General features: G+C 43.6%; 1 protein-coding gene across 5 annotated transcripts in view; it reads right to left on the bottom strand.

The window, feature by feature from the left end:
• SLCO2B1 (solute carrier organic anion transporter family member 2B1) overlaps positions 1-17,416 on the bottom strand; it is a 218,952-nt gene that overhangs the window by 31,858 nt on the left and 169,678 nt on the right. For all 5 annotated transcript variants that reach the window (XM_077298837.1, XM_077298836.1, XM_077298835.1 and 2 more), the window contains exons 12-14: positions 10,042-10,211; positions 7,884-7,948; positions 4,787-4,907 (exon numbers count right to left, since the gene is read on the bottom strand). In XM_077298837.1, the coding sequence (XP_077154952.1) occupies positions 4,787-4,907; positions 7,884-7,948; positions 10,042-10,211 (356 nt within the window). The remainder of the gene's footprint in view (positions 1-4,786; positions 4,908-7,883; positions 7,949-10,041; positions 10,212-17,416) is intronic.

Below are 17,416 nucleotides of genomic sequence, written 5' to 3'. Positions count from 1 at the left end.
GAAAAAAACAGAATATCATCCAGATAAACGATCATAAATTTATCCAGATACTTCCGGAAAATATCATGCATAAAGGACTGAAACACTGAAGGAGCATTAGAGAGCCCAAAAGGCATCACCAAGTACTCAAAATGACCTTCGGGCGTATTAAATGCAGTTTTCCATTCATCTCCTCGCTTAATGCGCACAAGGTTGTACGCACCACGAAGATCTATCTTGGTGAACCACTTGGCACCTTTAATTCGGGCAAACAAGTCTGACAACAGAGGCAAAGGATACTGAAATTTAACAGTGATTTTATTCAAAAGCCGATAGTCAATACAAGGTCTCAAAGATCCGTCCTTCTTGGCCACAAAAAAGAATCCCGCACCAAGAGGGGAAGAGGATGGACGGATATGCCCCTTCTCCAGAGATTCCTTGATATACGAACGCATTGCGGTATGCTCAGGTACAGACAGATTAAATAGTCTTCCCTTAGGAAATTTGCTACCTGGAATCAAATCTATGGCACAGTCACAGTCCCTATGAGGAGGCAGAACACTGGACCTGGACTCGCTGAACACATCCTGATAATCAGACAAATACTCAGGAACTTCCGAAGGAGTAGAGGAAGCAATAGACACCGGCGGGGAATCACCATGAATACCCTGACAACCCCAACTTGACACAGACATTGCCTTCCAATCCAAGACTGGATTATGAGTCTGTAACCATGGCAAACCCAAAACGACCAAATCATGCATTTTATGCAGAACAAGAAAACGAATCACCTCCCGATGTTCAGGAGTCATGCACATGGTTACCTGTGTCCAAAACTGCGGTTTATTTTCCGCCAATGGCGTAGCATCAATACCCCTCAGAGGGATAGGATTAACCAACGGCTCAAGAACAAAACCACAGCGCTTGGCAAATGACAGATCCATAAGACTCAGGGCAGCACCTGAATCCACAAACGCCATAACAGGGTAAGAGGACAATGAGCAAATTAAAGTCACAGACAAAATAAATTTAGGTTGCAAATTACCAATGGCGACAGGACTAACAACCCTTGTTAGGCGTTTAGAGCATGCTGATATAACATGTGTAGAATCACCACAGTAAAAACACAACCCATTCTGACGTCTATGATTTTTCCGCTCATTTCTGGTCTGAATTCTATCACATTGCATCAAATCAGGTGTTTGTTCAGACAACACCACCAGAGGATTCGCGGCTTTGCGCTCCCGCAAACGCTGGTCAATTTGAATAGCCAGCGCCATGGAATCATTCAGACTTGTAGGAATGGAGAAACCCACCATCACATTCTTAATGGCTTCAGAAAGGCCATTTCTGAAGTTTGCGGCCAGAGCACACTCATTCCACTGAGTAAGCACGGACCATTTCCGAAATTTTTGGCAATACACTTCAGCTTCATCCTGGCCCTGAGAAATAGCTAGCAAGGCTTTTTCTGCCTGAACCTCAAGATTGGGTTCCTCGTAAAGCAATCCGAGCGCCAGAAAAAACGCATCAATATTTGCCAATGCCGGATCTCCTGGCGCTAGCGAAAAAGCCCAATCCTGAAGGTCGCCCCGTAAAAAAGAGATAACAATTTTCACTTGCTGAGCTGGATCTCCAGATGAACGGGGTCTCAGAGAAAGAAACAATTTACAATTGTTCCTGAAATTCCTAAACTTAAATCGGTCTCCAGAAAACAGTTCAGGAATAGGTATTTTAGGTTCAGACATTGGACTACTGGTAACAAAATCTTGTATGCCCTGCACACGAGCAGCAAGCTGATCCACACTTGTAATCAAAGTCTGGACATTCATGTCTGCAGCAAGCACAAGCCACTCAGAGGTAAAGGGGAGGAAGAGAGGGAAAAAAAAAAATTAAAAAAAAAATTCAGAATTTCCTTTCTTATTATCCCACTTCTGCAATGCATTAAACATTCAATGTCGGCCTGGCATACTGTTATGACCCCAATGGCAGAGGGTCTCAGGAATAAATACCAAGTCTGCAAACACAAAAAACCAGCTCATAGGGCAGTGGTAACTGGGCTGACCATATATCTAATCCTAGCACCACAAATAGAAGCAGCCGGGGAACGTGCCTACGTAGGTTCTAGACGTCTCGCGCCAGCCGGAGAACTAACTAACCCTAGAAGGGAAAAGAAAGACCTTTCTTGCCTCCAGAGAAAAGACCCCAAAAGTTGGATACAAGCCCCCAACAAATAATAACGGTGAGGTAAGAGGAAAAGACAAACATAAGAATGAGCTAGGTATTTAGCAAAGAGAGGCCCACTAGCTAATAGCAGAATATAGTAAGATGACTTATATGGTCAGCAAAAACCCTATTAAAATATCCACGCTGGATATTCAAGAACCCCCGAACCGTCTAACGGCCGGGGGGAGAACACCAGCCCCCTAGAGCTTCCAGCAAGGTCAGAAATCACATTTAGTACAAGCTGGACAAAAATAGTAGCAAAGCAAGTAACTCAAAAAACAAAGAAGCAAGACTTAGCTTAATTTTGCAACAGCCAGGACCAGCAGACAGGAGCAACAGAAGGATCTGATTACAACGATGCCAGGCACTGGACTAAGGATCCAGGAGGTTAATATAGCGACTCCCCTGGACTAACGACCCAGGTGAGTGCCAAACAGAAAAAAGACAATCCCAGAGTCATACCACTAGTGACCACAAGAGGGAGCCAAAAAGTCTAATTCACAACAGTTATATTCTTGTACATGGGGCAGTATTATAGTAGTTATATTCTTGTACATAGGAGCAGTATTATAGTAGTTATATTCTTGTACATAGGAGCAGTATTATAGTAGTTATATTCTTGTACATAGGAGCAGTATTATAGTAGTTATATTCTTGTACATAGGAGCAGTATTATAGTAGTTATATTCTTGTACATAGGGGCAGTATTATAGTAGTTATATTCTTGTACATAGGGGGCAGTATTATAGTAGTTATATTCTTGTACATAGGAGCAGTATTATAGTAGTTATATTCTTGTATATAGGGGCAGTATTATAGTAGTTATATTCTTGTACATAGGAGCAGTATTATAGTAGTTATATTCTTGTACATAGGGGCAGTATTATAGTAGTTATATTCTTGTACATAGGAGCAGTATTATAGTAGTTATATTCTTGTACATAGGGGGCAGTATTATAGTAGTTATATTCTTGTACATAGGGGCAGTATTACAGTAGTTATATTCTTGTACATGGGGCAGTATTATAGTAGTTATATTCTTGTTCATAGGGGCAGTATTATAGTAGTTATATTCTTGTATATAGGGGCAGTATTATAGTAGTTATATTCTTGTACATAGGGGCAGTATTATAGTAGTTATATTCTTGTACATAGGAGCAGTATTATAGTAGTTATATTCTTGTACATAGGAGCAGTATTATAGTAGTTATATTCTTGTACATAGGGGCAGTATTATAGTAGTTATATTCTTGTACATAGGAGCAGTATTATAGTAGTTATATTCTTGTACAGAGGAGCAGTATTATAGTAGTTATATTCTTGTACAGAGGAGCAGTATTATAGTAGTTATATTCTTGTACATAGGAGCAGTATTATAGTAGTTATATTCTTGTATATAGGGGCAGTATTATAGTAGTTATATTCTTGTACATAGGGGCAGTATTATAGTAGTTATATTCTTGTACATAGGGGCAGTATTATAGTAGTTATATTCTTGTACATAGGAGCAGTATTATAGTAGTTATATTCTTGTACATAGGAGCAGTATTATAGTAGTTATATTCTTGTATATAGGGGCAGTATTATAGTAGTTATATTCTTGTACATAGGGGCAGTATTATAGTAGTTATATTCTTGTACATAGGAGCAGTATTATAGTAGTTATATTCTTGTACAGAGGAGCAGTATTATAGTAGTTATATTCTTGTACAGAGGAGCAGTATTATAGTAGTTATATTCTTGTACATAGGAGCAATATTATAGTAGTTATATTCTTGTATATGGAGCAGTATTATAGTAGTTATATTCTTGTACATAGGGGCAGTATTATAGTAGTTATATTCTTGTACATAGGAGCAGTATTATAGTAGTTATATTCTTGTACAGAGGAGCAGTATTATAGTAGTTATATTCTTGTACAGAGGAGCAGTATTATAGTAGTTATATTCTTGTACATAGGAGCAATATTATAGTAGTTATATTCTTGTATATGGAGCAGTATTATAGTAGTTATATTCTTGTACATAGGAGCAGTATTATAGTAGTTATATTCTTGTACATAGGGGCAGTATTATAGTAGTTATATTCTTGTACAGAGGACAGTATGATATGGAGTTCCTTTCCTCTATATGGGGGGAGTTGTTTTTAATTGTTTGGACTGTGAAATCTATGTTCCATTGTAATTTTAAATGAAGATTGTTTTCTACCTTGCAGTAGACTAGCATTAACATCTTTAATAGTTATGAGTGAATATACTCATTACTCGAGATTTCTCCAGCACGCTCGGGGGTCCTCCGAGTATTTTTTAGTGCTCGGAGATTTAGTTTTTCTTGCCGCAGCTGAGTGATTTACATCTGTTAGCCAGCATAAGTACATGTGCGGGTGGCCTGCTTGCTAGGTAATCCCACATGTACTTATGCTGGCTAACAGATGTAAATCATTCAGCTGTGGCAAGAAAAACTAAATCTCCGAGCACTAAAAAATACTCGGAGGACCCCCGAGCATGCTGGAGAAATCTCGAGTAACGAGTATATTCGCTCATCACTAATCTTTAATAATAATTTCTATCGTCTTGTGAGTTTACCTTTGCCTCAGCAGATTGTTATTATAATATTGGCAGGAGGCTTTGGCTCCACACTTCTTCCCCCATAATATACAGGTGCTGTCAATCATACTTCCAAACATGACGGGGCCAGGCAGCCAGGCTGGAAAATAGGTATTAAAGTCATAAATTACTAGAAAAATAATCACAGAATATTTATGAACTTTCTTATTCACCGTCATTTTCTCAGCATCGGTTCCATTTATTAGGACCATATACAGGTCCTTCTCAAAAAATTAGCATATAGTGTTAAATTTCATTATTTACCATAATGTAATGATTACAATTAAACTTTCATATATTATAGATTCATTATCCACCAACTGAAATTTGTCAGGTCTTTTATTGTTTTAATACTGATGATTTTGGCCTACAACTCCTGATAACCCAAAAAACCTGTCTCAATAAATTAGCATATCAAGAAAAGGTTCTCTAAACGACCTATTACCCTAATCTTCTGAATCAACTAATTAACTCTAAACACATGCAAAAGATACCTGAGGCTTTTAAAAACTCCCTGCCTGGTTCATTACTCAAAACCCCCATCATGGGTAAGACTAGCGACCTGACAGATGTCAAGAAGGCCATCATTGACACCCTCAAGCAAGAGGGTAAGACCCAGAAAGAAATTTCTCAACAAATAGGCTGTTCCCAGAGTGCTGTATCAAGGCACCTCAATGGTAAGTCTGTTGGAAGGAAACAATGTGGCAGAAAACGCTGTACAACGAGAAGAGGTGACCGGACCCTGAGGAAGATTGTGGAGAAGGACCGATTCCAGACCTTGGGGAACCTGAGGAAGCAGTGGACTGAGTCTGGTGTGGAAACATCCAGAGCCACCGTGCACAGGCGTGTGCAGGAAATGGGCTACAGGTGCCGCATTCCCCAGGTAAACAGCGGCAGAAGCGCCTGACCTGGGCTACAGAGAAGCAGCACTGGACTGTTGCTAAGTGGTCCCAAGTACTTTTTTCTGATGAAAGCAAATTTTGCATGTCATTCGGAAATCAAGGTGCCAGAGTCTGGAGGAAGACTGGGGAGAAGGAAATGCCAAAATGCCTGAAGTCCAGTGTCAAGTACCCACAGTCAGTGATGGTGTGGGGTGCCATGTCAGCTGCTGGTGTTGGTCCACTGTGTTTCATCAAGGGCAGGGTCAATGCAGCTAGCTATCAGGAGATTTTGGAGCACTTCATGCTTCCATTGGCTGAAATGCTTTATGGAGATGAAGATTTCATTTTTCAGCACGACCTGGCACCTGCTCACAGTGCCAAAACCACTGGTAAATGGTTTACTGACCATGGTATTACTGTGCTCAATTGGCCTGCCAACTCTCCTGACCTGAACCCCATAGAGAATCTGTGGGATATTGTGAAGAGAAAGTTGAGAGACGCAAGACCCAACACTCTGGATGAGCTTAAGGCCGCTATTGAAGCATCCTGGGCCTCCATAACATCTTAGCAGTGTCACAGGCTGATTGCCTCCATGCCACGCCGCATTGAAGCAGTCATTTCTGCCAAAGGATTCCCGACCAAGTATTGAGTGCATAACTGAACATTATTATTTGATGGTTTTTTTGTTTGTTATTAAAAAACACTTTGATTTGATTGGACGGGTGAAATATGCTAATTTATTGAGACAGGTTTTTTGGGTTATCAGGAGTTGTAGGCCAAAATCATCAGTATTGAAACAATAAAAGACCTGACAAATTTCAGTTGGTGGATAATGAATCTATAATATATGAAAGTTTAATTGTAATCATTACATTATGGTAAATAATGAAATTTAACACTATATGCTAATTTTTTGAGAAGGACCTGTAATATTTGTCAACTGAACCTCAAGGACTCAAGTTTCACTCTCCCTGCACACTAGGTAATGGGATGGAGAACCACATTACATCATTACTGGCGTACTAAACCTGTGGATATAAAGAATATTCCACCGGGTCTGATACATAATACATAGCATACTTCATTAGACATCCGGGACTCAGACACCAAGCCCCCAGATATTGATACTGGGACACCCAACATCTGGACCCAAATAATTGCGGTACATACAGATGGACGGAGACCACTAAACCACAGGACACTGGGATCACTAAACAACTGAGCATCAGGAGCCATGACACCTACCCACTCTACACAAGGGATTAGGACACTAAACGACTGTACCCCAAGGACAGCTATAAACTTCTGGACAGAAGGGACTGGGACACTAAATCACTGCACACTGGGAATTGAGACACTACACCACTAGACATTATGGACCAAGACATTAAACCACTAAAAACCAAGGACTGGGGCACTAAATGACTTGGACACCAGGGACCAGAACATTAAAGCACTTTGTTCCAGGGACTGGGACACTAAACTACAACACACCAAAGACAAAGAAACTAAATTCACAGACACCAGGGACTGAGACACCAAAACACTGGACACCAGGGACTAGGACATGAGACCACTAGGCACAAGGAACTGGGAGAATAAGTTACTGGTCATAAGGATCTAGTACCCTCAGCCACTGGACATCAGGTACTGGGACACTAAACCACACACACCAAAGACGAGGAAACTAAAGTTATGGACACCAGGAACTGAGACACCAAAACACTGGACACCAAGGAATGGGACATGAGACCACTAGGCACAAGGAACTAGGAGAATAAGTTACTGGACATAAGGAACTAGTACCCTCAGCCACTGGACATCAGGCACTGGGACACTAAACCACACACACCAAAGACGAAGAAACTAAAGTCATGGACACCAAGGACTGAGACACAAATACACCGGACACCCAGGAATGGGACATAAAACCATTAGGCACAAGGAACTGAGACCCCAAATTACTGGTCTTGGACCCTTAACGACTGGACACCAGATACTGGGGCACTAAGACTATGGTCACATTTAGAGGGGGCATACAGTATACCATTCCGTAGACAGGAGCAGCTGGTATCACTGTCCCACGGAGCCTTGTATGTTTAGTCAAATGTGTAAAGGAAATGATCCAGTGAAGCATCCACTGAGCTGTCATCAGGACAGGACAAGTGATCCCACCAAATGAAGCATCTTCTTACCGAGGATCCTCAAAAGCATAAACTGAATCCCAATAGCCAAGGACTTTTCTGCTGCATTCACACTCCTGAAATATAGAACAGGAAATAAATATAAACCATAGATTCAATGTAATACATTTATATCAGTTATAGAGATGAGAGGAGTGATTGGCGGAGGATCAACTTGGAGTTGGATCACCTGAAATTTGCAGGTACCCACTTTGCAATTAGAAACAAATGCAAAAAATGAAAAAGCAGGACGGGCACCAGTTCATACACTGCTGAATAAAAAGAAAGCGAGAGTAATAATGTCAGGTGCGGCTTTGTGGGCTTTCCCATAATGCCCTGCCCCTATCACATCATAAGGTCTAGCCCAGCCAATCAGGGAGGTGCTGGAGCTGCAGAGTTATGTGCATGTGAATAAGGAGACGCTAGAGTTACACGTTATGTGAATAGGGAGGCGCTGGAGAGTTATGTGCATGTAAATAGGGAAGTGCTGGAGCTGCAGAGTTATGTGCATGTGAATAGGGAGGTGCTGGAGCTACAGAGTTATGTGCATGTGAATAGGGAGGTGCTGGAGCTACAGAGTTATGTGCATGTGAATAGGGAGGTGCTGGAGCTGCAGAGTTATGTGCATGTGAATAGGGAGGTGCTGGAGCTACAGAGTTATGTGCATGTGAATAGGGAGGTGCTGGAGCTACAGAGTTATGTGCATGTGAATAGGGAGGTGCTGGAGCTGCAGAGTAATGTGCATGTGAATAGGGAGGTGCTGGAGCTGCAGAGTTATGTGCATGTGAATAGGGAGGTGCTGGAGCTACAGAGTTATGTGCATGTGAATAGGGAGGTGCTGGAGCTGCAGAGTTATGTGCATGTGAATAGGGAGGTGCTGGAGCTGCAGAGTTATGTGCATGTGAATAGGGAGGTGCTGGAGCTACAGAGTTATGTGCATGTGAATAGGGAGGTGCTGGAGCTGCAGAGTTATGTGCATGTGAATAGGGAGGTGCTGGAGCTGCAGAGTTATGTGCATGTGAATAGGGAGGTGCTGGAGCTACAGAGTTATGTGCATGTGAATAGGGAGGTGCTGGAGCTGCAGAGTTATGTGCATGTGAATAGGGAGGTGCTGGAGCTGCAGAGTTATGTGCATGTGAATAGGGAGGTGCTGGAGCTACAGAGTTATGTGCATGTGAATAGGAAGCTGTTGGACTTGCAGAGTTATGTGTATGTGAATAGGAAGCTGTTGGACTTGCAGAGTTATGTGCATGTGAATAGGGAGGTGCTGGAGCTGCAGAGTTATGTGCATGTGAATAGGTAGGTGCTGGAGCTGCAGAGTTATGTGTATGTGAATAGGGAGGTGGTGGAGCTACAGAGTTATGTGTATGTGAATAGGGAGGTGGTGGAGCTACAGAGTTATATGCATGTGAATAGGGATGTGCTGGAGCTGCAGAGTTATATGCATGTGAACAGGGAGGCTTTGGAGTTGCAGAGTTATGTGCATGTGATTAGGGAGGTGCTGGAGCTGCAGAGTTATGTGTATGTGAATAGGAAGGTGCTGGAGCTGAGAGTTGTGTGATGGTGAATTAATTATGTGATATTCTGCAGTAACAGAATTTTAAAAAACAGGTTTTTTTTTACTCTTCACATATTGCACATAATGACGGCAGTTTTCTGATTTTGCTCCTCCCAGCTGCAGTGTCTGCATTGATCTTCTGTGCAGGTGCCGCTGATTCTCACATCCTGTGCAGTGACTCACCGCGCCTGCGCAGATAATCAATACAGACACTGCCCACAGGAGGGCGGACTGGGTTCACGTAACCGTGCGCGTGCATAGCGCACACACAGGATTACAGCGCCGAACAGGTCAGTGTGACGCTAATTGGAGGGGGTACCATTATAATGAAGTGAGGGGGCAGTGATTTCCTCCAGACACCGCATGGCCCTGGAGCCTGGAAGATAACACTAAAATATAACATTATAAGTGTTTATCTCAAGATCTACACCGCAGCTATGAGGCACACAGGTAAGATTGGTGTAATCCTTCTGTTACCTGTATGCCCATAATAATAGATCAAAATCATCCGGGGGGGTGGGACAGATTCCTTTTAATGTCAGGAATTTATATAGTGACCCACATAACACACTAATATTTCTTAAGATCTGATCCTTATACATATATCTCTACCTAAGTATCAACATGATCGATGGCGTCTGGGATGTGCTGGCGACAGCCCCTGCCAGAAAGGACAGCACCATAAAGGGCAGGAAGAGATGGCGGCAGCTGCTTCCGCAGGACCCCGGAGTGGCCGAGCGGCCGGATCCTAGAGATGTTATACAGCGGCACCCGGTGTAGTTCTGTAACGAGGAGAACAAACATGTGTATTGTAGTTTATACTCCGTGTATCACATATCTAATGTAACAATGCAGATTTTCTATGTTCTTGTCCATTGTGGTCAGACGTTACATTATGACTAATCTTGGCCTTATCTTTGCCCGGAATGATTATTTTGCTACATGTATTTCTTATCTTGCAATGTACAAATACTTAATGACATCACATCTTCAGTCTTAGCTACAGAAAGGAGTTATCTCGAATACAGTCTTTTCCTTGCACCCCGTTTCCTTTGCAGCTGCCGTATGTTTGGCCAGTAGAATCCTGCCTTGATGATGATCATTGGGGATTTTACCAGCTGGGCTTAAGGTGATTCTGTGATCCCAGAGTCCGCTATCTTAATAGACGTTGTTGCTTTTGTCATCCAACACGTATGGCAGGACACGTGGCTGCTATGGGGTCTGTGGACTGGGGTTCCCCCATGCCAGTGCCGGCACCGTCTCCCATCTCCGCCCATCATCGCAAGTTCAACTGTATTGGCATCCTGGATGAAAGCAATAATGGAAGAGGGAGCGTCAACTGATGCTCCCTCTCCCATCATTCCCCCTCTGCATCTGACGCCTCAGTGCAGAGGGCGCGATGAAGCCACTAAATGGAATTCACTGCAGTGAGATGCACAGGCGCTGCAGAACGCTCGCTGCAGAGGCCGGAGCAGCAGGACAACAACGAGGAAAGGTGAGTATTTGTATTTTTTTTCTAAATCAGTGAGTAAATTGTGGTTTCCATAACACTGTACAGAGGACTATGGGGAGTGCATTATACTATGTAGCAGAGTATGTGGAGTGCAAAATACTGTATGGAGGACTACGAGGGTGCATTATACTGTATAGTCTATGAAGGGCTATGGAGACTGCATTATATTGTGTGGAGGACTGTAGGGAGTGCATTATACTATATGGAAGACTGGGGAGTGCATTACACTATATGGAGGACTATGGGGAGTGCATTATAGTGTATGGAGGACAATGGGGTGCATTTTACTGTATGGAGGACTATGGGGAGTGTATTATAGCATATGGACTATGGAGGACTATGGGGAGTGTATTATACTGTATGGTGGACTATGAGGTGAATTATACTATATGGAGGACTATGGGGAGTGCACTATACTGTATGTAGGACTACAGGGAGTGCATTATATTGTATGGACAATGGAAGACTATGGGGTGCGTTATACAGTATGGAGGATTCTGGGGAGTGCATTATAGTATATGGAGGACTTTGGTGTGCATTATACTGTATTGAGGACTATGAGGAGTGAATTATATTATAACGAGTATTATGGGGACTGCATTATATGCATTGTATGGTGAACTATGGGGAGTAACAAAAAATAAATCCACCAATCCAAGAATATTAAATACAAGCAGGGTGTGACTATAGCTAAAATTTAAGTGATTAACATATGCAAATGGAACGATCTCACCTCAAAGTTCTGGGCACTCAACGCGGGGGTAATGAGGCAATCAAACTGATTGATTGCCTCATTACCCCCGCGTTGAGTGCCCACCACGGATTTGGAGGGACACCTTACAAATTTCCCCTGATGAGTTTATACAACGAAACGCGTAGGGAAATGGTTTCTTTAATTTGGGGTTAAGCATAAATCCTTTTGGCAGCGTGGGTAAATGGGTAGGTGGGATGTGTGGCCGGAATGTGCCCCTCCTCCCGGATGCAGCGCCAACAGTGAGCGGTCTTATCCATAGCAAAGATAGAGAACTTTGAGGTGAGATCGTTCCATTTGCATATGTCAATCACCACTACTGCTTTTCCATTCCACAAGAAGGTATTTGGAATATAAGATATATGATGGTTGATTGCTTTTGTACTGCGATTCTCGTGTTTATGAGAATCCTTTTTCCCCTAGGAGATTGTTAAATTGAATGGTGGTGTAAAATCTCGGGGATTGTTGTGGTTTTACATTCCAAAGAATGTGATTGCCCTTTGAGTCCGTTTTTGTGTGTTTATTATGTTGGTTTATTATACCATTTTTAGACCTATTTATTAAAAGTTAAATTTTAGCTATAGTCACACCCTGCTTGTATTTAATGAACTATGGGGAGTGCATTATCGTATATGGAGGACTGGGGAGTGCATTATATTATATGGAGGACTATAGGGAGTGCATTATAGTATATGAAGGACTATGGAGAGTGCATTATACTATATGGAGGACTATGGGGTGCATTATACTATATGGAAAAGTATGGGGAGTACATTTTAATATATATAGAGGACCATGGGGAGTGCATTTTGCTGTATGGAGGACCGAGGAATGCATTGTACTATATGGAGGACTATGGGGTGTATTATACTATATGGACTACTATGAGGAGTACACTATACTGTGTGGAGGCCTATGGGGAGTCCATTACACTGCATGGAGGACTATGGGGAGTGCATTGTACTGTATGGAAGAATATGGGGAGTCCATTATACTGTTCAAGGACTATGGGGAGTGCATTATTCTATATGGAGGACTATAGCTAGTCCAATGTGCTGTATGGATGACTATGGGGAGTGTATTATGCTGTATGGAGGACTATGTGGAGTGCATTATACTATATGGAGGACTATGGGGAACTGCATTATACCATATGGAAGACTATGGGGCTCATTATAATTTGTGGAGTGCTATGTGAGGGCCACTATAATATATGGAGGGTTATTTGAGGGCCATTATAATATTTGGAGGGCTATGTGGGGGCCATTATAATATTTGGAGGGCTATGTGGGAGTCTTCATACTTTATGGAGGGCCATGTGGGGGGCTTGCTTTATAATATTTGGAGGGCTATGTGGGGGCCATTATAATATTTGGAGGGCTATATGGGAGTCTTCATACTTTATGTAGTGCCATGTGGGGGCTTGCTTTATAATATTTGGTGGGCAATGTGGGGGCCGTTATACTGTATGCAAGCAATTATACAGTGTGAAGGTTTGTGCGGGGGCCATCATATTGTGTTGTGGGCTGTGTGGGGGCCAGTATACTGTTTGGAGAGCTATCCGGTGCCATTATACAGTGTGATGAGGTGTGGGGGGCATTATACTGTGTTTAGGTCCATGATAAAGTACTACATGGTGGGCTGTGCTGAGATCACAGTTGGGGCATCACACAGTATTGGGGTCACCATATGTTTCCGGGGGAGTTGAGGTGGGGTACAGTAGGGTCATCATACTGACATATGGAGGGGACTGTGAAGGAATTCACTGGGGAGATAGGATACATTGTTTGGGGGGCACTTTTGTTGACATCAACCTCTATGGGCGCAATGAAAGGGGAATCTAGTGGCTCCAGTAGGAGGAAGTTACTTTCTAAAAGCTGCAAAGTAAATGGCTTACATCAGGAGGCTAAATATCTACAAAAGCCATAATATATCTGTTTGTTACACTTGCATCAAGTCTAGAAAAACCTTAGTCGGGAAATCAGTCTAAACTCCAACCTGATACATTGTAACAAACCAGATTAAGTCAGTGATTCAGGGATCTGCCATCTGGAACGGGGCTGTGGCTTTAATACCACGATACAAACATCACACATGTAGGATGTAGAATGTGTGGAGAGCGAGCAGCAGCCGGATACAATATTACACTCGTGTTTTGTGTTTATTCTGAAATTATCTTTATTGACAAACAGCGAGAAGCAATTATTTAAAGTAATGGAAACTTATCGGCAGAAGATAATGGGATTTTCCTGGTAATGCTTGTTTCATTATTGGACTCATTGTGCATTTGCCGGAGGACATCTTATATTTTATATTAGTGTGTTGTAGATGATCAATAATGAAAGGATTGTAGGAGGTAAAGACAGTCAGTCTGTACCAGCCTGAAATCTCTGATAACAAAGAAACTCATTTTATTCCCTCATTTTACAGTCTCTTCTCCCAGTAATGGCTGATAACAGGGAGTAATAGATTGTAGGTCTTTTATTAAATAAAAATACTTTCACATGACACTAACTATGATACATTACAAATAAAACACAACCGAACAAAACATAAGAACAAAGCTCCAATCAGACGGCAACAAACGACAAAAAAAAGAAACCTACTAATCAGGGACAAGGAAGAAAAATTCCAATTAAATAAAGAAAGCAAAAAGAAAAGACAACAAACAAAATACTCATAACTTACATGAATACCCCTGTAAAAATTATAAATAGTAAATAGTATAAAATCATACAAGACCCCCGGCCCAGCTTCATTCATACTACTATATACAACCCCAACTACATTCACACTATATCGTCCTATATACAATATTATATACAATATATACACTATAAACACATTATATACCGATTTATACAACGCCGCAAACACAACAAAACCCTACTGGTCCCACTGCCTTACCTCACATCCACCCCCTTACACCACCACATTCACCCTACAACAAACCTAAATACGATACAGTGTACAAAATTAACATTTTTTTTTATTTTTTTTTTTCTCTTTTTCCATTTTTTTCCATTTTTTTTTTTTAATATATTTATAAACACACACCTACACTAACTATCCCGCCACCCCTGATCCAGCTCTGGCCACAAAGTTCAGGAATTATCCGAGCTAGGATCAGGCCCCAAAGTTTTTCCCCAGGCGGGGCCTGGGCCAGGCCAGATCAGTCTCTTATCACCGCCGTTGAACCCCCCCAATCCCCCCACCCAACCTATCTAAGACCCTCTATTATACACACTATATACAATATATACAATACACTATACAATATATACATAAACCAACATCACAGAACACAACCTATATACTCACCACCCAAGGCTCAAGTTCGATGCCTGCAAACCTTCTATTCAGGGAACAGAAATACAAAACAAAAACCTAGGGTGTAAAGACATCAGCCCACCACCAGGATATAGGAGCGCTAACGGACTAAGGCACCCCGAAGGAGAAACCCCTCCAGAGATGGGCCGCCCTCCGGGCACCCAGTCTTTCGCACTCCAGAGAAACGCACCTTCACCAGGGCACCTAGGATGCTGCTACAAACTTCATCTACACGGAGGATTTTACTCTGCGTCGAAACTAAAACTCGTGCGTTCCACGTGAAGTACCTGACCACTGCGCTGACTAAGAATAAAGTGTCTCGGTCCCTTCTCCCGAGGTCTCTGAACGCTCCATAGGCCCACTCGGCATAGGACAGAGTGGCCAGCCGCGGCCAACCAATGGAAGCGCCCACCCTGTTGTACACCTCTGTATTAAAGGGACAATGAAGCAGGAAGTGCTCCATGCTTTCCAGCATGGTAGCACAAGCCTCACGGGGACAATTCCTGTCCTCGGAGCTCCTGTACTTCAAATTGTCCTTCACATACAACTTACCTTGGAAGCAGCGCCAAGTCAAGTCCCAATACTTCTTGGGGATCCTGCTAGAATTTAACAAACTTAACCCAACCTCTAGATCCCGACGTGGGCAGTCCTTGAGGACCAATGGTTTCTGAAAATGCGAAAGCAAGACCCGCATGTCGAGGAGTTTCCTCGGGAGGGACCTCACTTCCCACATTCCCAGACCCCACCGGCGCATCATTTTCAGAACCGGGGTAACATAAGCCGGGAGATGCCCGTGCGGTGTACGGAGATCCTTCAATCTTCCCCCTGTCTCCCATTCCTGGAAGAAAGGCTGAAACCATCCCTTGCAGGAGAATACCCACAGAGGAGCCCTCTCTTTCCAGAGGTTTGCCACGTTAACTTTCAAAAAGGCGTTCACTAGAAACACCACGGGGTTCACCATATTCAACCCCCCTAGTCTCCTCGTGCGGTAAGTGACCTCCCGTTTGACTAGGTTCAGTCTATTCCCCCATAACATCTGGAAGAACAGACTGTAGACCCATGTCCAGAGAGGCTCTGGTAAGACACAGACGCTGCCCAGGTAGATTAACAAGGGGAGCAGGAAAGCTTTGCACAGGTCAACCCTTTCCCTCAGGGTCAAAGACCAACCCTTCCATTGGTCCACTCTTTGGGCGACACCTTTGATTCTGCCTTCCCAGTTTTTCGTGGGGTAATCACCCTGGCCAAATTCGATGCCTAGGACTTTGGCATGTTCTTGGGGTTCGGGGAGGGTGTCCGGAAGATCAAACGCGGGATCCCCGCCTCCCAGCCAGAGACTCTCACACTTGTCCTGGTTGACCTTGGACCCGGATGCCTCCGAGTAGCTCTCCACTTCTGACATCACCACCATCGCCTCCTCTTGCGAAGAAACAAAGACGGTAACGTCGTCCGCGTAGGCCACTACCCTCAGGATAGCCTCCGGCGCCACCCCGCCCATCCTCACCCCCGCCAACTGTCCACAATCGACCCTTCTGAGGAAGGGATCGATCGCAAATGCGTAAAGCAAAGGGCTAAGAGGGCAGCCCTGACGGACACCAGATCCTACCCTGAAAGGTTGTCCAATCCACCCGTTTACCAGAGGGAAAGTCTCAGCCCCTGCGTACAAGGTCTTAAGCCAGTCCACAAACCCTCCAGGCAGACCATACCTCAAAAGAGTGGACCAGAGGTACTCGTGGTCGACCCGATCAAAGGCTTTTGCCTGATCCAGGGTCAGCAAGAACCCCTTCCAAAGGCCCGCCCTGCCTTGCTCCATGGCCTCTCGGACACCCAGAACAGCACTGAAAGTGCTACGGCCAGGAACGCAACAGTGCTGAGCCTCCGAAAGGAGCCGCGGTGCAAACTTCACCAGCCTGTTGAAGAGTATCTTAGCCAAAACCTTCCTGTCCACATTGAGAAGTGATATGGGACGCCAATTCTCAATGCGTGACGGATCCTTACCCTTTGACAAAATGATCAGAGCCGACCTCCTTAATGATCTCGGCAGAGTGCCCGAGGAGAGACACTCATTAAACACCTGAGTCAAGAGGGGGACCAAGGAGTCCCTAAAAGTCCTAAAGAACTCGGATGTTAAGCCATCCGGACCTGGCGATTTTTTGGGCCGGAGCCCATCGATCGCCAGTCTCACTTCCTCTTCTTTGATCGCTTCTGCCAAACCGCCCAGCGAGAGGTCAGCCCCTGGCTCAGGAACAGCTTCAGCCAGGAAAGCCGACATCCTGTCACGATCCAGTTCCTTCCTTCCCAAGAGGTGCGAGTAGTATGAACTGACGACCTCCAAGATCCCTGATCTGGACCTTCTCAGGGATCCCGTACTGTCCATCAGCCCCGTCACTATCTTA

This window comes from Ranitomeya variabilis, chromosome 3 (genome assembly GCF_051348905.1).
Source record: "Ranitomeya variabilis isolate aRanVar5 chromosome 3, aRanVar5.hap1, whole genome shotgun sequence".
In the NCBI taxonomy this organism is placed as follows: Eukaryota; Metazoa; Chordata; class Amphibia; order Anura; family Dendrobatidae; genus Ranitomeya; species Ranitomeya variabilis.
This window is presented reverse-complemented; position numbering and strand designations above follow the sequence as displayed.